Source organism: Rhinoderma darwinii, chromosome 2, assembly GCF_050947455.1.
Source record: "Rhinoderma darwinii isolate aRhiDar2 chromosome 2, aRhiDar2.hap1, whole genome shotgun sequence".
Classification (NCBI taxonomy): domain Eukaryota; kingdom Metazoa; phylum Chordata; class Amphibia; order Anura; family Rhinodermatidae; genus Rhinoderma; species Rhinoderma darwinii.
In genome coordinates this window covers 144,811,186-144,835,619 of record NC_134688.1, presented here as the reverse complement: position 1 = coordinate 144,835,619, position 24,434 = coordinate 144,811,186, and the positions used below count along the sequence as shown (strand labels likewise).

At 41.7% G+C, this 24,434-nt stretch overlaps 1 protein-coding gene across 5 annotated transcripts in view; it reads right to left on the bottom strand.

The window, feature by feature from the left end:
• Positions 1-24,434, bottom strand: part of BORA (BORA aurora kinase A activator) — a 45,141-nt gene that overhangs the window by 8,183 nt on the left and 12,524 nt on the right. For all 5 annotated transcript variants that reach the window (XM_075852326.1, XM_075852327.1, XM_075852325.1 and 2 more), the window contains exons 4-8: positions 17,477-17,522; positions 17,272-17,353; positions 4,153-4,218; positions 2,191-2,247; positions 1,040-1,269 (exon numbers count right to left, since the gene is read on the bottom strand). In XM_075852326.1, coding sequence (XP_075708441.1) covers positions 1,040-1,269; positions 2,191-2,247; positions 4,153-4,218; positions 17,272-17,353; positions 17,477-17,522 — 481 coding nt within the window. The remainder of the gene's footprint in view (positions 1-1,039; positions 1,270-2,190; positions 2,248-4,152; positions 4,219-17,271; positions 17,354-17,476; positions 17,523-24,434) is intronic.

The following is a 24,434-nucleotide window of genomic DNA, read 5'->3' as shown; positions in this document are numbered from 1 at the left end:
TGGACAGAACCTATGCCCAATGACCCCATGAATTGGATGGAGTTAGTCTTTACTTCTATGAGAACTACACTTCCAGGGGTCAAGCAGCCGGATATATACACAACTTAAATTAAAGGGGGATATATTAGCAACTCCCTTACTATATACACCCCTACTATATACAGGGCATTATGGCAGCATACAATGCTTCAAAGTCTATGTACACCGTTGAGGGCTTTTTAAAAAAAGAAAAATAAACAGGTCAGTGTGTTTTGTCTAACTTCTTGATTTGACTTTATTAAAAATGTCATTTTTTTTTTTTTTTGATACAACTGTTCTGTATTCTACATACAGAACAACTGTATCTAGACTGGAGTCCTGTTCCTGTCAGGTCCGCAGACCTGACAGGTTCAGCGAGAGTGGGTCCTGCATGTCTCAGACACACAGGATCCACCTGTAATCGATCACGCCTAAGATATGTTATGAACTTAGATGTGATAGTTGTATTAAAATGCAATAAGGGCCCTGTTGACATTCACTTCTTAAAGAGGCTCTGTCACCAGATTATAAATTCCATATCTCCTACATAATCTGATCGGCGCTGTAATGTAGAGGACAGTCAATTTTAGATTTATGCTAATTAGTTTCTTAATAGACAACTGGGAGTGTTACTTTTTACCAACTGGGCGTTGTGCAGAGGAGTGTATGACGCTGACCAATCAGTGTCTTACACTTCTCATTGTTCAAACCTAGCTTCTTTCACTGCACAATCACACTGTAACAATGGACTAGAACAATAATGAGTCTATGACGCTGGTCAGCCTCATACACTCCTCTGCACAACGCCCAGTTGGTCATTAAGAAACTCATTAGCATAAATCTAAAATTGCTCATCACTTGATCAAAATTTATTGTTTTTCAAAATAAAAACCACTGCTGTTATCTACATTACAGCGCCGATCAGATTATGTAGGAGGTAGGGAACTTATAATCTGGTGACAGAGCCTCTTTAATACATATGTGAAATAAAGTAAAAAATTGATATAACACAGATCATTACCGAACTGGGTGTCTGCATAGGGCTTCTACAACGGACAGGAGAAAGATCAATCGAGCAGAGAACACCCAATGAGGCTGGTGGGACTTCAAATGATCCTGGTGGAGCAGAGCTTGGTGATGAACACACTGATCCATTGCACTGTCCATCCAAGAATAATTTTCTTCGTAGAGATGAGGAGCTCAAGTTTTCCTGGGACTGATCTGCATTTTCCTCGGACCGAAAATATTCACCTTTAACAAAATGAAAAGTAGTTAACACAATGCAGTGCATTAAACTGAGAAGTCTCAAGGCTTTATTTTTTTGTTTTTTAATCTGTCTGTCTGTAGTGACCATAAGTGGGAGCTCCTATTGAAGTCCGTAATTAATCTGTCTTTAGTAAACTCAGAGGCTCCCCCTAGTGATGCCTAAATCTTCTGCTAATCCCTTCCCGACTTTTATATCAACACACACACACACACACACACACACACACACACACACACCGTGGAAGAGTATCGAGCGGGTTCATGGGCCACTCTATAGAACGAGTTGGATTCCACTCGTTTAACCCCTTAGATGCTGCAGGTCAATAACAACCGCAGCATCTAAGCCGTTAGAAAGAGGGAGACGGCCCCCTCTGACATTCTATCGCCCTCCCGCATTACCATTACACTTTTCAAAGCACTGATTGGACATTGATGATCTGTGTAGTGACCCACCCCCATCCGGTAACACCAGTTGTCAATTTATTCATAAAATACTAGGAGAAATAACAGAGGAATGGCACAACGCAGAGTTCAAAGATAATATGGCCCAGAATTGTTATTTCATGGGGAATTCATGTATTTACTAAAATAGACAAATCATGAGAAGTGACAGATCCTCTTAAATGTTTGTCCAACATTAAAGTAATTCAGGTGAAGTCTTAAACGGGTTTTCTTTTGATCATATACAGGGCTCACTTAGAATATCTATGACGAGGAGAGCCAAACAAAGCCGCAGGTGCAGAGCACTCAACTGAGCATTTCTGTCACTTCGTTTAATCAATGGTGTGGGTCTCAGCACCCAGACCCCTACCGATCAAAACTTTTGATATGTCAAAGAGACATATCAGAAGTTTTCTGAAAGTTAATTTACTCTTTTAGCACAGATCTCATTTATGGTTTACTTACCTAGAACTTTTTCAATATTGAAGTCAACTGGTAATGATAACTGTGTCTGGCATGCAACTGCATTGAAAAAATAAATAAATTACATAATGAAATGTGAATCAAAATTTAGCCTAGGAGGATCAGAATTTGTTTTTTTGTTCCCTCTGCTTTACAAAAATTCATAACTTAATTTTTTTGTTAGGTATAGCTATATGAGGCTTTGTTCTTTGCAGGATGAGTTGTACTTTATACTTAAGTGTCTTTTTGGTACATATACAGTAGCGTTTAATTTCTATACATTTTTATTTAAATAGGAACTACACTTTCAAACTGTGGAGAGGTCATGAGTAGGAAAAACCGCCCCATGACTGGCCAACCCCTTTAAGAGATTGTGTCATGTATTTCATTTTAGATTCATTATATTTAAAAAGGCTCTGTCACCAGATTTTGCAACCCCTATCTGCTATTGCAGCAGATAGGCGCTGCAATGTAGATTACAGTAACGTTTTTATTTTTAAAAAACGAGCATTTTTGGCCAAGTTATGACCATTTTTGTAGTTATGCAAATGAGGCTTGCAAAAGTCCAAGTGGGTGTGTTTAAAAATAAAAGTCCAAGTGGGCGTTTATTATGTGCGTACATCGGGGCGTTTTTACTACTCTTACTAGCTGGGCGTTCTGACGAGAAGTATCATCCACTTCTCTTCAGAACGCCCAGCTTCTGGCAGAGCACGCTGTGACGTCACTCACAGGTCCTGCATCGTGTCGGACGAGCGAGGACACATCGGCACCAGAGGCTACAGTTGATTCTGCAGCACCATCAGTGTTTGCAGGTAAGTAGCTACATCGACTTACCTGCTAACGCCGATGCTGCTGCAGAATCAACTGAAGCCTCTGGTGCCGATGTGTCCTCGCTCGTCCGACACGATGCAGGACCTGTGAGTGACGTCACAGCGTGCTCTGCCAGAAGCTGGGCGTTCTGAAGAGAAGTGGATGATACTTCATTGTCAGAACGTCCAGCTAGTAAAAGTAGTAAAAACGCCCCGATGTACGCACATAATACACGCCCACTTGGACTTTTACTGTTAAACACACCCACTTGGACTTTTGCAAGCCTCATTTGCATAAATACAAAAATGGTCATAACTTGGCCAAAAATGCTCGTTTTTTAAAAATAAAAACGTTACTGTAATCTCCATTGCAGCGCCTATCTGCTGCAATAGCAGATAGGGGTTGCAAAATCTGGTGACAGAGCCTCTTTAAGTACACGGATGATAAATAATCCGTTTTTTTTTCCAACATTGTAGATAAATTTTTAACTCATAAAACCTTCCCTGGGGGCTGCCATATAAGGGACGCACACTTCCTTTGTGTCTAGTCAGTACAGTAGGGTGTGGGCTTTATAAAAGAGGTGAAACAAATATGAGTCTATTAACGGAGAAAACGCAGATTTTACCAGTCTCCAGAAAGTTATATAGTACAGTCCCTCCCGCAGAGACCAGGGGAGATAATAGTAAGTGGCTGTTGATCCCCAGGGCCCCCCAAAAGACAAAAATGAACATTATGAAGGAGCAATTATTTGATGGGTTTTATTGGATAATTAAAATTATCTATATTTATTACATACATTTAATAACTTGTGAAGCTGGGGTACAGTTTTTGTTTTTTAAAAAAAAAAAAAAAAAAAAAAAAAAAAAAAAAAGGAGCAATGTGTACATAAACTAAAAAAAGTGTATTCAACGTGTAGCCAAGTTCAGAAGTTTCCAGGAGTATGGAGAAGAGCTTCAGTACAGTCCGTAATTGCTGCTCTGTTCATCACAATACACTGAATGCTATACAGAAAACTTCAGTACTCTGATTTACTTTAATTTCATTGTGGGGAGAGCCATCAACGTCAGAGGAAAAAAGTGTATGAGGTAAAAAGTGCAGTTCCTCATAGCAACCAAAGATTAAAGTTGCGGTTAAGCACGTCTGAGTCTTTGTTACCTGTGTTTTTTCCAAGGATTGCAGCTTGCTCTCTTGCAAGAGGCGATTCATTTTCAAGATCAACACCTACAAAATACAGCAGATTTAAATTAACATTCGGTAAAATAGAATTCAAAGCATTAAAGCGACCCTCCAGTCCAAAGAATAAAAAGATATTTGACTATACATTGGAAATGTATAATCAAATTACATGCTGCCCTGAACGTTCCTGTCTCCATTCCGGTGCCATAGATGGCAGTCACAGTCTCAGACTTCGCAATAGAGAGCTTCTTTGTAAGTCAGAGACACCTCCCCACCCCCTGATTTTCGATGGACCAGTACGGATGACGTCATCCGTGCTGGTCTATCGGATAGAGGTGGAGGGGATGTGTCAGACTTTAAGAAGCTTTTCATAGCGAATTCTGTAACTGCGGCGGTCAGATTAGAGAGTGGAAAATGGTTGACCGGAATGCAGAAACAAAGGCCTGATCATTCGGGACCGAGGGAGCAGGTAAGTTGACTATACATTTCTAGAGTATAGTCAATTTTTTTGGGAGATTGGAGGGTCCTTTAAGAAAAGAACAAAGAAAATATTTATTTATTAAGTTAAGCAATAGTCATAAGACACACATTTTTCTGTGATATCAGCCAGTAGCCAATTTTTCATGAAATATTCCCATCTTTCAGCAGATGTAAATAACTGAATTTTAAAAAGGAATATGAAACCTCACGAAGACCTGGTGACACATGGTAACTACAAACTTCACAAAGCTTTGATTTAGAGCTACTTTAACCTCTGGACACATCTGGACGACACTGGACATCCTGGTGCTGGGGTTAACGCATGGAGTGGGCTCACGGTCTGCTCCCGCTCCATAGGTTGCAGGTGTCAGCTGCGTATTACAGCTGACATCTTACACGTACCCCAGCAACAGGAAGAACTCTGATCCGGGTAAATTAATCACTTAGATTTCACAGTCAATAGTGACTGCGGCATCTAAGTCGTTAGATCGCGGGGGTGCCAATTTTTGTCATGGCTGCCAAGGGGGCCCAACAGGAGCCTGTAAAAATTACTATACACAGATACATTAGTTCGCTGGTTCAAATTCCCTAAAGGGACTCGCCACAAAGTCCAAACTATTACAGCAAAGCAAAGTGAAGGAGACGCTGGGGGGCCCTTGCAATAGGTATGTGGTGATAGGCATCTCTGATGGTAATGGAGAAGAGGTACTCGCCTTGTTCCAATGAGGCCACCACTGAGTTCCGGGACTTTTGAGCATGTACAAAGCATTTAAACTTCTTCTTCAGGTTCAAGAAACTAAAAAAAGTAAACCAAGTAGAATCCTTGGAACCATTCCTATTGTGGAAAGGGGCGGATCTGTAGAAAAGAGCAAAACCGTCAGGAAAAAAAATCAGAAGTGCCCTTTGGGCCCCAAGGTGGAGTAGACAAAGAAGAGACTGGTCTTATATGACACCACATCCTAAACCCAGGCATTGTCCCACATGAGCCCCCCATATTGCCTGGTAGGAAAGAAGCCCCCCCCCACTGAAGAGAATTCTCAAATATAGACACGCCTTCAGGCAGAAGTTGTCTTGCGAGTTGAGAGTTTCTAGGGTCTACAAGGTGTCTCTCAAGAGGGTTTAGACTTGGTAGTCCTATTTCTGTGGGATTGCTGGTCCGCCTTTCCAACCTCAGAGGGGAAGTTGTGAAAGGAATAAAACTTTTGAGATTGTTGGGAAGGCTGTTGGCGTCAAGAGGAAATTCTAGCCGCAAGTGGCCTAAGAGAGAGAAGTTTATCCAGACTGTTACCAAGGAGTCTGCATCCAGTAAAAGGAAGATTAGTAAGAGACTTCTTATAAGCAGGGTCCACCTCCCAGGATTTTAGCCAACAGAGGTTGGCACTGGTGACAGCAGAAAGACACCACTCTGGAAAGTGGGAGTCAGTCATTCTTCACAGTTAAGGTGTCCCTGACCACACAAAACAATTCCTGCATAGCGGCTGCCATTTTAGTGTTTTGTTCTAGGTCAAAGGATTCCCCAGAGGAGAGAGACTGATCCTTCAGAGAGGAAGCTTTCCTGGGACTGGTCCTAACAGGGGATGCTGGTGAAGTACTAGGAGACCGGGACCTGCACCATAAGCTCCTGGGTCTCTTATGTGACTGTATGACTCGTGAGAAGCATTGATCAAGCCAATATCGGGGATCGGAGGTATTCCAGACTGAGCCATAGTCTCGAAAGGTCCCTTAAGGCCTGCGTAAAGGGCAAAGCGCAGTCAGGGGGACCACATTCTTGGAGGGCTCAGTATCGTGGGGTGCCCTGTGGTGTAGACACTGAGAATAGTGGAGAAGGCTGACCATATAGGAATTTTGCCTTAGGTCACTAATGCCCTGGGGGCCAGTTGTCAGCAGGAATCCTCCTGGGAGTAAGACATACTGGGAGTGAGGATCACTACACTAGTTAGATGAGTGTCAGTAGAAGGAAGACCCCTGAGGGGGAGGGAAGAAAAAAAAACAAAAAAAAAAACACAGACCCCTGGTGCGGTGTCCCGAAAACAGGACGCTGAATATCCTAGGAAGCAGGCAGGCTGGAGCAGGTCTTAACAGAATCTCTTAAATAGAAATGACCACAGCTATGGCGCAGCTGAAGTGACACCACGCAGGTGAAAGCCTGCGTTAAAGAGATCGCCCAAGAGAAATCTTGTAAAAATGAACACAAGGACCTTTCCCCTCAACAGATCGCAAAGTAGGTAATGGGGTGGGATGACACACATGACCCAAAGTAGGCGGGGAAACCACCAAGGACATTGCAGCCTAGTCCTATAGAAAGCTGGGGACTAAAATCAGTGAGGCCCTCAGTGCACGCCAATCAAAAATGAAACCAGCAGGAACTAGAGCAAGGCCTAGTTAAAAGCTTAACTGGAGGAAGAAATAACTCCCAAAGAGAACTACTGAGGAGTATAGATTGTAAGGAGTCCCCGATTAAACGCCACAGCACCCTTATAAATTGCCATGGGGTTGGTTTATACCATTAAGGGTACTAGATATACACCATCTGACATCTATAGGGTGCACGCAGGGTCACCTTTGTGGTAGCCCCTCTCATATAGAATAAAAGGTACTGGCATGCGATCTTCAGTAGCAGAAAAAATAGAAACTGAATTATCAATAAGTCTAATTCTATGAAACCCTCCATGACAGTTCCACAGGAGGTAAGGGCTCCACCTGTAATTGGGACAGGAACCACCACAAGAGGTTAAAAAGTCCCTCCACACCTCCCTCAGTGTATTTCAAATTAACATATTGCATAGTGATTCAACATACTTATTCTTTCATAATCACATTGATGAAAAAATACAGGGGGGGTGGACTCGGGGTGCGGTCATTCTGGGTTTCATAGAAGCCGAATTACCGGTAAGCCTAATTCTATTTTCTCACTTACCATCTATGACAGCACCACAGGAGAGTAAGCAAATAAAAACTTATTAGGGGGCGCAGGGGACTATGGCATGAAGAACCTTCCTGCTAAAGGAAGGATCTTCAACAGAACCAAATTAAAGGGAACCTGTCACCAGCATTTCACCTATTAAACCAGCAATACCTGGTGGTAGTGGGTGAAAAATCATTTCGGTATAACCTATAATTATCTTCTAGTTCGGCTACTTAAGTTTACTATTCGGTTTTTTAGTGTTCCTGCACTGTATGCAAAGGAGCATAAGAGTCATATCTTCATTCCTCAAGTGTTTCCGAGTTTACCCCGCCTCCTTACTTCTGATTGACAGCTCCTCGCCTTCCCCCAGCACACAAAATCCTGCGCTTGTGCATGGATGTCCTCCTCTGGTGTGTGCGCACAACGGGACACTGGATTATTACGATAAAAAGTGCAAAATGTTTGCAGATCGTTATTTACAGTCGGAGGAGGAGTTTAGGAGAGGGGATAACGGTAATGAACTTTTGATAGCAGCGGCCAGTGAGGGATAAGTAAAGTTCAATAGGTGAAATGCTGGTGACAGGTTCCCTTTAAGTCTGTAGTGGTTATTGAATGTATGGACGGAAGACCAAGTAGCTGCTTTGCAGATCTGGTCCAAGGCAGCATCACCCTCTTTCTGCCTAAGATACAGACATTTCTCTGGTGGTGTTAAGATTGGGAATCTAATACGTTTCTATGATTGCTTTCTTAATCCAATTTGCAATAGTTTTGGAAGAATTTTTGCCTTTATTTGACCCACAGTACTGGACAAAGATTTTGATCTGTCCTCCAAGAATCTGTCAATTCTAGGTATTTTAGTACAGCTTTGCGTACATCTAATGAGTGGAACTTCTCTTCCTTTTTATTTTTAGGATTTTGACAGAAAGCTGGAAATACAATGTCCTTTTGGTAGAAAGATGGGGTCTGGACGAAAAATGATTCTGTCTTCCATAATTTTCAGATATGGTTTTCTTATGGAAAGGGCTTGAATTTCTGCTACTTTGCATGCCACAGTAATGGCCACTAGAAGAGCTGTTTTCCCAAGATAGTTTCCTAATTTCATTAGGAGGTTGAAATGGAGGTAAAGTTAGTCCATTTGCAGCTTTGTCACCACATTATAAGTGCCCTATCTCCTACATAATGTGTTCAGCGCTGTAATGTAGATAACAGCAGTGGTTTTTATTTAGAAAAACTATCAATTTTGACCAAGTTATGACCTATTTTAGATTTATGCCAATGACTTTAATGCCCAACTGGGCATTTTTTAGCTTTTGACCAAGTGGGCGTTGTGAAGAGAAGTGTATGACGCTGATCAATCAGCGTCACACACTTCTCTCCATTCATGTACTCAGCACATCGTGATCCTGCGAGATCACAATGTGCTGTCACTTACTCACACATTAACTTTCCTGAAGCGTCTTCAGAGTGAATAGACATCACCTCCAGCCGGGACGCGATATCTATTCACAATCCGGACTCTTGGGTGACCGAGCCTCTTTAACTCAATATTTAGGTCCCTGGTGGGAACTAAAATCTTCTTTAACCAGTTAGTGAACGCCAATACGCGTTTTCGTGGCGGCCACTAATGGGCTTTATTCTGATGCATACACCTTTTCACGGCGCTGCATCAGAATAAACAGCTGAGAGCAAGGAGATTTAACGGCTCCCTGCTCTACCAGAGGTAGCTGAGAGCATCCCTGCTCGAACGGGTGAGATCGATATCCGTATCGATTGCACCTGTTTAACACCTCAGATGAGGCGCTCAATACGGAGTGCCGCATCAGAGTTGTTTTGGAGAGAGGGAGGGAGCTCCCTCTCATCCAGACGATAAGATCGCCGAGTGTCTGTGTCTTCGATGGCAGCCGGGGGCCTAATAAAGGCCCCCAGGTCTGTCTTTAGTAAATGCCTGCTAGGCCATGCCAGAGGCATGGCCTAGCAGATGCCTATCCGTTCTAAACGGACAGGCAGTAATACAATGCAATACAAAAGTATTGCAGTGTATCATAAAAGCGATCGGAGGATCGCATATTAAAGTCCCCTAGTAGGACTAGTAAAAAAAAGTTTAACAAAAGTTAATAAAAAACAAACAATGTGAAAAAAAATAATGAAAAACCCACTTACAAAACGCTTTATTATTAAAAAAACAACAAAATAAAAGTAAAAAAAAGTTACACATATTTGGTATCGCCGCGCCTGTAACAACCCCGACTATAAAGCTATTACATTATTTAACCCGCAAGGTGAACGCCATAAAAAATAAAAAAAACAATGGAAAAATTGCTGTTTTCTGTGAATCCTGCCTTAAAAAAAAAAGTGATCAAAAAAAGTCATCTACTCCAAAATGGTACCAATAAAAACTACAAGTCATCCCGCAAAAAGAAAAAAAAAAGCCCTCACAGCAGCATCGGCGGAAAAATTAAAAAAAGTTATGGCTCCTCAAATATGGAGACACAAAAACAAATAATTTTGAAAAAACAAAAAGTTTTTACTGTGTAAAAGTAGTAAGAAATACAAAATCTATACAAATTTGGTATCGTTGCAATCGTAACAACCCGCTGAATAAAGTTAGTGTTATTTATACCACACGGTAAACGGCGTAGATTTAGGACGTAAAGAAAGAGTGGCGAAATTTCTGGGTTTTTTTTCTATTCCCCCCCCCACCAAAAAAAAGTTAAACAACAAATATGTACCCCATAATTGTGCTATTAAAAAATACAACTTGTTCTGCAAAAAACAAGACCTTATACAGCTATGTTGACACAAAAATAAAAAAGATATAGCTCTTGGAATGAAACAATGGAAAAACGTAAAAAAAAAAAAAAATAGTCTGGTCATTAAAAGGGTTAAAGATAGCCTGTAGGCTCCTACGAAAAATCTTTTGATCCATCTGTGGGAAGAAAGATCCTGATCGAAATATGAATTAGTGCAAAGATCTGTACTTTTAGCGTACTTGGTTTTAAACCCTTCTCAATACCTGCTTGTAGGAAGTCCAGAATTTTTGAAATGTTGGGAGAAAGAATATTTGGTTTTTCATTCCCACACCAGGAAATAAATTTCTTCCAAATTTTATTATAGATTGCATTGGTCACTTCTTTTCTACTCTTTTGTAGAGTATTTATTACGGATTCAGACAAACCTCCTGATTTTAGGATAGTGGCTTCAGAAGCCAGGCTGCTAGTTGAAGCTTTTGAGGATCTGTATATAGTTGGTCCCTGGTGTAGGAGATCCTGGCATATTGGAAGTATCCATGGTTCTGCTAGTTTGAGACTGTTTAATGGTTCAAACCAAGCCCATTTTGGCCAGAGCCGGGCAATTAAGATCACCTCTGTTTTCCCTAGCCTGATCTTTTGTAAGGTCTTTGGTATTAAGGGAATCTGAGGAAAAGCATAAGTAAGTTGGAATTTCCAATTAAACTCTTTTCCCTTGGATTTAGGGGAAAATAAAAATAGCTTTTGAGTTTTTCTGGTTTGCAAATAAATCCACTTCTGGAGATCACCATTTTTGGGTTATGTGGAGATCGACTTCCTGTTTTAGGCACCACTCTGCTTTATCGAAGTCTTTCCGACTTAGGAAATCTGCTTGGATGTTGGAAGAAACTATGAGGTGGAGAGCTGAACGTGATAATAGCCGAGGCTCTGCCCAAGAAAATAACAGACTGACACATTGTTTATCCTGGTATGGTTTACTTTGGTTAAAGGCATGGTGTTGCCCGAAAAACATGTTTTTTTTTTTTTAATTAAACATTTAGTGTGTGGGTGATTAAACATTGTTCAAATTTTTTTTATTTTTTTCACGAGTCAGGAAATATTATAAATTATTTCTAATTTATAATACTACCCATTTTTGGTCACTAGATGGAGCTATTTCCCAAAATTGCAGCATTGCAACATTGGGTTAAAAGCTCTCGCTCTAATGAGCTCTCAGCATCCCCCCCTCCTTTATCCTGGCTAGTGCCGGGATAAACGAGGGGTTTGAACGGTGTAACCTCCTACACTGTGTGTCGCCATTTTTTGAGCTAACACACAGCGTAGTAGGTTTACATACAGTAGTAAACACACACAAACACGAACATACATTGAAATCTCTTACCTGCTCCTGCCGCCGCGGCTCCCTCCGGCCCGTCCGCTCCCTTTGCTGCCGCTGTTCCATGTGCACAAGTCCGGAAGCCGCGACCGGAAGTAGTAATATTACTGTCCGGCCGCGACTTCCGGTCCACAGGAAAATGGCGCCGGACGGCGCCAATTTCGAATAGGACTGTGTGGGAGCGGCGCATGCGCAGTTCCCACACAGACGCCGTACACGGCAGTCAATGGGACGGGAGCCGTTCGCAGTCCCTATGGGACTGTGGCTGCCGTATTCCATGTCTGTGTGTGTCGTTAATCGACACACACAGAAATGGAACAAAAAATGGCAGCCCCCATAGGGAAGAAAAAGTGTAAAAATAAGAAAAAGTAAAACACAAACACACAAATGAATAAAAACGTTTTTATTAAAGCACTAACATCTTTAACATATAAAAAAATTATTTGCCATGACACTGTTCCTTTAAGGAAGATATTTCTACCTTTTCCACCTTACGGATAGCTCCATCTACCAGTTTCGCCTTTCCCTCTATCATTTTGTGACTGACCACGAAAGGGACAAAAGGACTGCTTTTCCTTTGGAACTTTAGGTTCCGGAAGGGTCTTCCTTTTATCGGAAGCTTTCTCCAAAACGTCATCTAGTTGCAGACCAAACATATTCCCCTTGGAAGGGGAAGTCACAGTTGTTTTTTGATAGAGGGTCCCCTGTCCAGATTTTTAGCCAGAGGGCTCTTCTAGTTGTATTAGAAAGCACCCCTGCTCTAGAAGCGACCCTAGTGGATTCAGCTGACACATCAGCTAGAAACCCTGTTGCTTTAGCGAATAACGGAATGTAAGTAATTATGTCCTCTCTAGGGGTCCCTTCCCTTAGGTGAAAGTCTAACTGATCTAACCATCTTTAGATGGATCTTGCGACACAGGTTGACCTTAGATTTACTTTTAATAGGGCAGTAGAAGCTTCCCATGACTTTTTCGATATGCTGTCAGTCTTTCGATCTGGGGGGGTCCTTTTAATTGTGAAGAATCTTCAAAGGGTAGGATAGTCTTTTTCCCACTTTAGCAACCTGGATGTCAATTTTTGGCACTTCTATCCATTTCAATGTGTCTTCATCCAGTGGAAACCTATCTGAATTCCGCTCGCCAAGAAACATGTTTTTCTGGAAACTTCCATTAACCTTCAATGAGTCCTTGAAGATGCTCATGGATGGGAAAACAGTTTCTTTATTGCCCGTAGTCCAGCAAACATTTAGTCCTGGATTGTACGAGCCTCTATCTCTTCTACCCCCATAGTGCTTCTTACTGAATTTAGAAGTTCTTGCATATGATCATTTGAAAAGTAATACTTATCTTTTTGGGAAGCAGAGGGTCCCGGCAGTTCCCCTTCCTCCGGGATATCACCCGATAGAGAGGGAAGGTAACTACCTCCTTCAGACCCCGAATCCTCCTCTTCCACAATTTTCCCTTTCCCAGGCATATTTTCCCTCTCAGTCCCCTCTCACACCTGAGAGAAGGCGGCCAAAGAAGATTGGATCTCCTGCTTGACCATTCCCTTATTCTCTTCCATAAACGATGGTTGCTCCTCCCTGAGGGCTTTTTTGTTATTAGATAGTTTTGTGACATATGGCACATTTATGAGATAGGGGTTTTCTCTTAGGCTTCCTAGATGTATCACACTGAAAAAATGAGGGAAATGGTTAAGAAACGAATCCCTATACAAATATTCCCATAACCAGAATACTTACTGGGTTGGGAAACACGCTAGGGCTCCATCACACGGGGTTTGGAGGCAGGTTTCTCAGACTCTATCACTCCTATCTTGCCTGCACCATGTCAAATAGTCCTGAGAGAATGAGGCCTCTTGTCCAGGTGACCTTTATCCTGGATCACCGGGACTAGCGTGATGAGGACTACCAATCGGTAGCAAGCTCCTCCTCTGCAACCGCAGTCCATGCCATGCATACACTGGTAGGGTGCCACCATGACACGAACGGCGTCCGCAATCAGAAGTACGACACTCCAGAAGTGACATACGCGTGCATTCCACCATGGAACGCACGCTAAGACAGCAGAGGGATTCCTGTTTCGTATTTACGGCTTTAACCATACGGTAAAAACGGCATGCTGTAATGGTTTGAACTTTTACATACACGGCGATCCTAATTTTGTTTGTTTTACATTACTTTAGAGGAAATAAAAAAAAAAATTAAAAAAATATGGGAAAAGGGGTTTATTCTGAACATATTTATTTTTTTCTTTTAAACACATTTTATTAGTGCCCTTAGGGGCTGTTACAATACACTGCAATACTAATGTATTGCAGTATAATGGCATTTTTACAGGCTTCTGTTCAGCCCTGCCAGAGACACGGCTTAACAGGCGATGAAGAAAGGAAGCCCCCCCACTCCGATAGACTTGCGGGAGGGGGGGGGGCGATGAGCTGTCAGAGGGGACGCCCCCCTGTTTCTAACGTCTTAGATGCTGCAATCGTGCTTGATCGCAGCATCTAAGGGGTTAAACAGCCAGGAACCGTGCGATCGGCATTCCTGGCAGTTCGTTCCGGGTGTCCGCTGTAAAACACAGCTCATGTCCGCTCGAAACATCACCTGCCCACCACGATGCAATTGAACATAGTGGTGCGGGAACAGGTTAAGGGAGGAATTGCTGGGATATTCTTTCATTTTGTATGTTGAGTTTTCCCGTGTGCTAGTCATAGTAAGTCTGACAAGTCAATACGCCTCTTACGTCAAGCTGATTTGTACTTTTCTAGAAGGTAGTTAATGGAAGAGATCAAAGAATAGTTGCTGTGAGCAGCCACTTAGACTAGGACAGGAGTAGGGAGAAGTCTACCTGACGTCAAAGAGAATGTTAACTCGTGAACACCAATTGCGGTCATAAGTTTTTTTAGAAAGGCTAAACAGCTGTAAAACGGTGCATCTTGTAGAGAGAATGGGGGTCCAGTTTTAGTTCCTAAAAGTCTCAAGACATTTTAATTGACCCAATGACCTTTGCATTCTAATATAGACTACAAAACTAAAGATAAAAAAACACGTCTAATCCTGTTGAACATGTATCAATACAATACGTGAAAGAAACGTATGTGTGTGAATATAAGGTCAACGCCTACTCTTGGATTGACTTCAATAAAGATATTTCTGGTGTAGACGAACACCAACTCTGTGTGGCTCGTGTGTCTCTTCCAGCCGGCATTAATTACCGTATTTTTCAGACTATAAGACGCACCAAAGTTTTAGACAACAGAAAACAGGGAAAAATGTCATATTTTACAAAGAAAAAACTATTGGTTAAAAAATAAATTTGTTCAGTTTCACCACATTCTGAGAGCCATAACTTATATTTTTCCATCGTTTGAGCGGTGTGAGGCCTTATTTTTTGAGGGACGAGCTATAGTTTTTATTAGCACCACTGTTCTGGTACATACGATTTTTTTATTTCATTCTTTTTAGAACTATGGTGACCAAAAGACAACGATTCTGGGGTTTTAATTTTTTTTTTTTTACGCCGTTCACTGTGCGAGCCAAATAATGCTATATTGTAATAGTTTCAGACTTTTACGGACGCAGCGATATCAATTTTTTTTATTTTTACATTGTGCTTGGGGAGAAATGGGAAAAGCGTTCTGTTTTTTTTTTTAACTTTTAAACATTTTTTACACTCCTGAAAAATTTAAATTTTTATTTTTTTTTTTACACATTTTATTAGTTCCCCTAGGGGACTTGAACCAGCAATCATTAGATCGCTGGTACAATACATGGATGAGTTAAGGAAACAGCGTAACTAGCTGAGCTACGCAGTTTCCGTAACTCCCATAGTAGTGAATGGCAGTTACAGACGCAGCATGCTAAGCGGTTTCCGCAACTACTATTCAGTTGTATGGGAGTTACGTAAACTGCGTAGCTCAGCGAGATATGCTGTTTGCGTAACTCGACCATGTAAACCGGAAGTGAAGCGGACGGAAGACAGCGGAGCCGGGTAAGATAAAACGTGGTTTAGGGGTCCCCGCTCTAGAGATAGATGCATGTCGCAGAGGTGGGACCCGCATCTGACATTTATGATATATCCTGTGAATATCAAGAGAAAAAGGATTTTTGAAGCAGCACTAATCCCGAATCTGGTGCGGTGCACGCCGTCAAGCCAGGCAAACCTACTCCGGCATGATGTAAATTTCAAAAGAAGTAGTCGGACAACAGCACACGTCTTCAAATCTTCAAAGTGGTTTTTATTGTCAAGACATCCACAAACGACAGGCAACGTTTCGACCCATAGTGAGTGGGGGCTTGACAATGTCCTTCATGGGAAAGCCACTATAAATGCCGCGGTCGCTATTGACAGTAGCATTTAAAGAGGCTGTCACCAGATTTTGCAGCCCCTATCTGCTATTGCAGCAGATAGGCGCTGCAATGTAGATTACAGTAACGTTTTTATTTTTTAAAAACGAGCATTTTTGGCCAAGTTATGACCAAGGGGATGATACTTCTCGTCAGAAAGCCCAGCTAGTAAAAGTAGTAAACACGCCCCGATGTACGCACATAATACACGCCCAGTTGTACTTTTATTTTTCAACACGCCCAGTTGTACTTTTGCAAGCCTCATTTGCATAACTACAAAAATGGTCATAACTTGGCCAAAAATGCTCGTTTTTTAAAAATCAAAACGTTACTGTAATCTACATTGCAGCGCTGATCTGCTGCAATAGCAGATAGGGGTTGCAAAATCTGGTGACAGAGCCTCTTTAACTAGTTAAACGGTCAGGTAGAGTTCCTGGCCGTTAGAGCAGCGTGTCAGCTGCTGACACCTGCAGTGTATGGAAAGGGCTCAGCACGTGAGCCCACTCCATACAACATCCCCTCACCATGATGTGCCAGCACATCATGGGTCGGGAAGGGGTTAAGTAAGGAGCGGTCAGGGGGCCTGGCGCTGCCAGTTCCCTTGACTGTCGACTATAAGACGCAGGGAGTTTTTACCAAGATTTATTCTTGCTAAAAACCGTCTTACGGTAACACACCCAAGAGAGCGTTTCATTCAATTTAGAACTCATATACAATTGCAGGTTAAGTCCTTTTGTTTTAAGGGACAAAAGGAAACACTGCACGGCACTGATATATGTCACATGTGACAAATAGCTTCTGCTATCACAGAGGAGCCATACAGTAGGCAGATGCTCGCTGTATTTTAAAACGTACAATAGTGGTACTCAACATTTTGTACCTGTGTTACCTTCTCTTTATCACATCGTTGTGTGTCTGCATCTTGCTGGAAAGTGGTATTTTACCATCCTACTGTATCCGTAAGTATGGCCTTTTTGTTTCAGTGATATGAAGTTATTTTGATACCGCTTTCTGCAGTTTTTAACCCCCTTAACGACGCGTGACGTAACTATACGACATGGCTGTAAAGAGGAGTATGGAGAAGGCTCACAGGCTGAGCCAGTGCGATACTCAGCGGGTGTCAGCTGTATGTTACGGACGCTTCACTACTGTTTAACCACTTAGATGTTGTAGTCAATAGTGAACACTACATCTAGGCCCCCCGTCACCCCATCACTTATAAACACATCACTTATAAAAAACGTACATTTTGTTGAATGAAACGGAGCAGCTTGTTTCCCTTCGGGTTGGGTCCAAGGTGATGGAACAATGGTTCTTTTGGTGAAAAACTAAAGTCGCAGACGAAAATAAATAATTACTAAAAGCAATCTCCGCCTTGTAACCGATCATTCCCAACCGTAGAAATGAAACAGTTGCACGGTTCCCTCTAAGTGTACATTTCAATTAGTTACCTCTTCAATAGCCTTTTGTCTTCTCTCTTCTATTTCTTTATCTAGCCTAAATGAGAAAAAGAACATAAGAATCAGAATAGTACATTCCTATTGAGACTATTACAGGCTTGTCAAAAACGAGTTTACCCATACAATAAGGGCTTATTCAGACGAACGTATAATACGGCCGTGCTACGCGCGTGATTTTTACGCGCGTCGCTCGCACTCATGTTAGTCAATGGGGCCGTTCAGTCAGCGATTTTCACGACATGTCCTATATTTGTCCGTTTTTCGCGCATCACGCACCCATTGAAGTCAATGGGTGCATGAAAACCGCGCACGGCACACGGACGCACTTCCGGGTGCCGTGTATGATGCGCGCTACAGTAGTCAAAACTATGAATGAAAACAGAAAAGCACCGCGTGCTTTTAGGTTTACAAACATAAAAACAGAGTGTCATAATGATGCCGGCTGCGCGAAAATCACGCAGCCACGAATCATATGCTGCTGACACACGGAGCTTTAATGGAACTGTTGCGCGCGCAAAACGCACACGCTCGTGTGAATCCGGCCTCAAGGTGAGTAACACCAGGATAAAAAAAAAAAAGCACAACATGCAAATATTTTTTTGCAGCTTCACATGAAGGGATTGTAAGGCCATATTCAGACATGATTGAATTCAGCATCTCAAATCCACGGCAATTTTCAAAACCCCATCTGGGGTCAGTGGAGAAATTCCCAGCAGAAAACAGAGCATGCTGCAGATTTTTCACAGAATACTCGTTATTGTGTAGAAATGCAATTTTTAACCTAGCGATACATAGGGGGAAATCTGCATGTGACACGAGGCTTTATTTGCTGAATTACATCAAAATTTGTCTTCTACCTGTGGATTTATCCTAATATTCCCCTGTAGCTTTGATTCCGAACCCCATATCTACCAAGTGACCCAGATTTAAAGGGACAGTCTTCCTCTGGCCTCCACACATCGGTAAAAGTGACCTATCTCGGAATGCTTCCGCCCACTACTGGTCTAACTGTAGGGATCAGCATATGAATAATTGGGTGCATGCAAGTAGCTGCTGATTGGCAGCTCACGTTATTAGGTCAGTAATGAGACACATATACTTGCTAAAGATGCTCATAGACAATTCACATGTATGTTTCAATCCCACAACCTTAACCCCTTAATGACCAGCCTATTTTGGACCTTAATGACCAGGCTATTTTTTACGTTTTTCAATCGTCACATTCCAAGAGCTATAACGTTTATATTTTTGCGTCGACATAGCTGTATAAGGTCTTGTTTTTTGCGGGACGAGTTGTATTTTTTAATAGCACCATTTTGGGGGACATTATTTATTGATTAACTTTTATTAACTTTTGGGGGGGGGGGGGGGGGGGGGGGAAATAGAAAAAAATCTGAAATTTCGCCACTTTTTTGCGTCCTAAATCTACACCGTTTACCGTGTGGTATAAATAACACAATAACTTTATTCAGTGGGTTGTTACGATTGCAACGATACCAAATTTGTATAGATTTTTGTATGTTTTACTACTTTTACACAGTAAAAACACTTTTTTCTAAATGATTTGTTTTTGTGTCTCCATATTTGAAGAACCGTAACGTTTTTATTTTTTCGCCGATGCAGTTGTATGAGGGCTTTATTTTTGCGGGACGACTTGTAGTTTTTATTGGTACCATTTTGGAGTAGATGCGACTTTTTGATCACTTTTTATCACATTTTTTTAAAGTCAGTATTCACAGAAAACAGCAATTTTTCCATAGTTTTTTACGGCATTCACCGTGCGGGTTAAATAATGTAATAGATTTATAGTCGGGGTCGTTACGGACGCGGCGATACCAAATATGTGTAACTTTTTAACTTTATTTTGTTTTTTTAATAGTAAAGCAGTTTGTAAGGGGAAAAGCTGGGTTTTTCATTTTTTTTTTAAATTAACTTTATTAAACTTTTTTTTCGCTTTTTTACTAGTCCCATTAGGGGACTATAATATGCGATTGCTATTATAATACACTGCAATACTTTTGTATTGCAGTGTATTATTGCCTGTCCGTTTAAAACGGACAGGCATCTGCTAGGTCATGCCTGCGGCATGATCTAGCAGGCATTCACTCCAGGCAGACCTGGGGGCCTTTATTAGACCCCCGGCTGCCATTAGAGACACAGACACTCGGCGATCGTATCGCCGGGTGTCGGTGGGAGAGAGAGGGAGCTCCCTCCCTCTCTCCAAAACCACTCAAATGCGGTGCTCGCTATTGAGCACCGCATCTGAGGGGTTAAACGTGTGAGATCGATACTAATATCGATCTCACCCGGCAGAGCAGGGACGCTCCCAGCCCTCAGCTGCCTCTAGCAGCTGAGAGCAGGGAGATTTGACAGCTCCCTGCTCTGTTTACTTATTCCGATGAGGCGACGTAAAAAGTCTATGGCATCGGAATAAGGCCCGTTAGTGACCGACGTAGAAACACGATGGGCCGGTCACTAACGGGTTAAAAAGCAAAGAGGGGTGACGTTGGTGATTAAAAATTTGGTTGCAGATACTTCTCTCTCTACAATTACCGACCTAAACGGTAGATTTATCATACAAGTTTGTTAACTAAACAATAGAATGTACACCATAGGTGTTGTATATGCTCCTAAATCAACATCGATTCGTTTCTTGGGTAAATTTTTTCGGAAACTCCGGAAAGTACTTCAAGGCCAGCTAGTCCTGTGTGGAGACTTCAATGCTATCCACGCTAGTGCTCTCGACACTTCCGTTTTATATAGATCGTCCTCCCAAACCCTTGGTCCCTTTTTACATAACAATAAGTTATATGATATTTGGCGCATCCACCATGACTGAGCAGGACTATTCCTTTTTTCTCCTCCGCACATGCTACTTATTCACGTATAGACCTGTTCCTAGTAAATGGATCATTGCTTCACAGCGCTAAAAGCACCTCCATCGATCTCATTAAATGGCCGGATCATGCAACCATATCATTACATAAAGAAGAATCTTATGTCACATACAATGTGTCTTTTTGGTGTTGCAACCCCATCTATAGGCTAACACAGAATATAGAGCGGAGTTAGATTATGCCTTAACTGGTTCCCGACCGCTGGCTGTGTTTTTACGGCCAGCGGTCAGGGTCCTTAAAACCCGAGCCATAGACTTTTTACGGCTAGGGTTTTAATTTGCTGTCCGAGCGATCGGGCAGCTGAATGTCGGGTCTCCGGCTGTCAGTGACTGCCGGGGACCCTGAGGAGAGGATAGAAGCAGCTTTCGCTGCTTCTGTCTTCTCCGATGTCTTTAACACAGTGCTCAATGAACGCTGTGTATAGGAATAGAGGCAGCGGCCACGCCACTGTCTCTATTCCTCCCGGTGTTCATGTGACTGGTCACATGATCACCGGGTGCCGTTACTGACAGACTGCAGCTGGGTCTTACTAGACCCAGCACAGCCCTATTAGTGACAATAGTCACTATGAGAGGGCTGATTTCCCCTGTAACTGGGGATGTGCAGCTCCAGTGGAAAAGATGGTGTAAAAGAAATGAAAAAAAAATATAAGGTCTTTTTTGACCTTTAAGGGACAAGACCATAGTAAAGTAAAGTGCAAAAAAAATAAACAAAAATACACAAAATACCCACCCCCAAAACCCCCCCCCCCACCAATCATTGTTTGTAACGCTAGCGCTGACCCAATTACCCTAATATAGACATGTAATCTATTAAAATTTATGGTAGACAATGACAATCACAAATAAAAGGACTATTTTAGGGTAAATCTATGTTATTACCAAAAAAAAAATAGCTGAAACATAAAAAAAGCTTATTTTTTGACTATTATTTTCAAACTTTATGAATAAAAATTCTAAAATAGCAAAAAGGATGTGTATTTAAACGATAAAAAAAAGAAACCCGATTTGTCTACGGAAAAAAAAACATCGAAAAAAAATCACATCTTTAGCCCAACAAATAAAAAAGCTATAGCCATTTAACGAACACGTGCTAAAAATGGCTAAACGATGTCTGGTCCTGAAGGCTCAAAATACTTTCACTTGAATGTGGACTCGGTTTCTAGCCCCTTTACACTTTGGTATGCTCAAAAAGATTTCATTAGGGTGGGTATTTGTTACATTAGGTCATAGAGCCAAGGTCAAGCAAATTAGTTCTCTAAAGACTCGAAATAAGACTTCTGACACACCTGCTCAAATGTCAAACCTCAGAGACCTCTGTATTCAGTTGAAAGATGGTTTATTGCATGCCTACGAAAAGACCTTGGCCAAACTTTAGGCCCAATACTAATCACAAAATAATAAGAGCAGGCAAATTATTGACTTGTCGCTTAAAAGAGAGGGACCAAAACCAGGATTCCATCTCTACCGGCAATCTGACCACTCGAAACTACGGTATATGTCCCCCAGGACATAGCCAAAGAGTTCATGGACTTTTATTCAGCATTGTACAATTTAGATTGCCCATCTCAGTCATCATTAGACCCTGCGTTTTCCACCAGCCAATTCCTAAATAAATTAAATCTTCCCTCCCTTTCTCAACACAATCTGGAGGCTCTGAATTCCCTAATACATAGTTCAGAAATAGAGGCGATTATTAAAGAGGCTCTGTCACCAGATTATAAGTGCCCTCTCTCCTACATAACCTGATCGGCGCTGTAATATAGATAACTGTTTTATTTTGAAAAACTATCATTTTTGAGCAAGTTATAAGCAATTTTAGATTTATGCATCATACACTTCTCATTGTTCCAGCCCAGCTTCTTTCACTGCACAATCACACTGGAACAATGAGAAGTGTATGACGCGAATTGGTGAAAAGTAAAAACACGCCCAGTTGTCTATTAAGAAACTAATTAGCATAAATATAAAATTGCTCATAACTTGCTCAAAAATTATAGTTTTTTTTTTAAAATAAAAACCACTGCTGTTATCTACATTACAGCGCCGATCACATTATGTAGGAGTTAGGGCATTTATAATCTGGTGACAGAGCCTCTTTAAATCCCTCCCCTTGCAGAAAGCTCCAGGTGGCTTCACAGGTGTATATTATAGAACCTTTCTGGATATTTTGCTCCCGCATCTGCACTCTACTCTCAAACACCTCTAATGTGGGCTCATTCCCTCGAGAAATGCTATCAGCAACGACTATTACACTCCCTTAGCCTGGGAACACTCTGGACTCCCCACAAAATTTCAGCCCGATATCTTTACTGAACACGGATCACAAAATATACGCAAAAATTCTAGCTAACATCCTTGCACCACTATTACCCTCCTTGATATGAGTAGATCAAGTGGGCTTTGTTTAAGGCCGACAAATAACAGAAAATACCAGAAGGGTTCTCAATATTTTAGATTTTGTACAGAGTTCTGGTAGGGCCTCGGCGATCGTAACTCTTGATGCGGAGAAGGAATTCGACCAGGTGCGATGTCGTTTACCTTCTCGGTACTGGAAAGAAATGGGAATTCAGGATGGGATATTGACCGCAATTAAAGCACTATATTCTACACCTTCCGCAAAAGCTTTTGTAAATGGAGCATTATCATATTGCTTTGATATTTCCAACGGAACCAGACATGGCTGCCCCCTTTCACCTCTGATATTTATACACTCCATAGAAACATTGGCTCAGGCGCTCAGCTCGCACGATGATATTAAACAGTGTTCTCATAGGTAACCGCCAGCATCACATTTCACTATATGCAGATTATATATTATGGCCTTTGGAGCAACAGGAAAAGTCCTTGGAAATAGCAATGAAAATAATTAAAGAGTTAGGATCGCTCTTCCTCTACAAAATTAACGAGAAGAAGTCTCAAATCTTGCCCTTTAATATCCGTCCGGAAACACTAGACTCCCTCAAATCCAAATTCACTATGGACTGGCAACCACAACATGTAAAATATCTAGGCATAGAAGTCACTGCCTCCATACAAGATTTGTATAAAATTAACTACATCCCCTTGTTAAAAACTATAGAAACTGAGATAATGTTGAACAAATCTGAAATCTCATGGGTAGGCCGGATAGCGGCATTTAAAAATGCTAATCTTGCCTAAAGTTTTATATGTATTTAAAACGGTACCTATCCGTCTGCCTGTCTCCTTCAATAAAGTACAAGAACTTTTGAATGCCTTTATTTGGAAGCCAGGCAAACCTAGGATTGCTTCTTCACTCCTTAACCCGTTAGTGACCGGCCCATCGTCTTTTTACATCGGTCATTAACGGGCCTTATTCCGATGCCATAGACTTTTTACGTCGTGGCATTGGAATAAGTAAACAGAGCAGGGAGCTGTCAAATCTCCCTGCTCTCAGCTGCCAGAGGCAGCGGAGGGCTGGGGGCGTCCCTGCTCTGCCGGGTGAGATCGATATTAGTATCGATCTCACCCGTTTAACCCCTCAGATGCGGTGCACAATAGCATGCACCGCATCTGAGTGGTTTTGGAGAGAGGGAGGGAGCTCCCTCTCTCTCCCACCGACACGATCGCCGAGTGTGTGTCTCCCAAGGCAGCCGGGGGCCTAATAAAGGCCCCCAGGTCTGCCTGTGGTGAATGTCTGCTAGATCATGCTGCAGGCATGACCTAGCAGATGCCTGTCCGTTTTAAACGGACAGGCAGTAATACACTGCAATACAAAAGTATTGCAGTGTATTATAAATGCGATCGCAGAATCGCATATTATAGTCCCCTAGTGGGACTAGTAAAAAAGTGAAAAAAAAGTTTAATAAAGTTAATTAAAAAAAAAAAAAGTGAAAAAACAATGAAAAACCCAGCTTTTCCCTTTACAAAATGCTTTACTATTAAAAAAACAAAATAAAGTTAAAAAGTTACACATATTTGGTATCGCCGCGTCCGCAACGACCCCGACTATAAATCTATTACATTATTTAACTCGCACGGTGAACGCCGTAAATTTTTTTTATAAAAAAAAACTATGGAAAAATTGCTGTT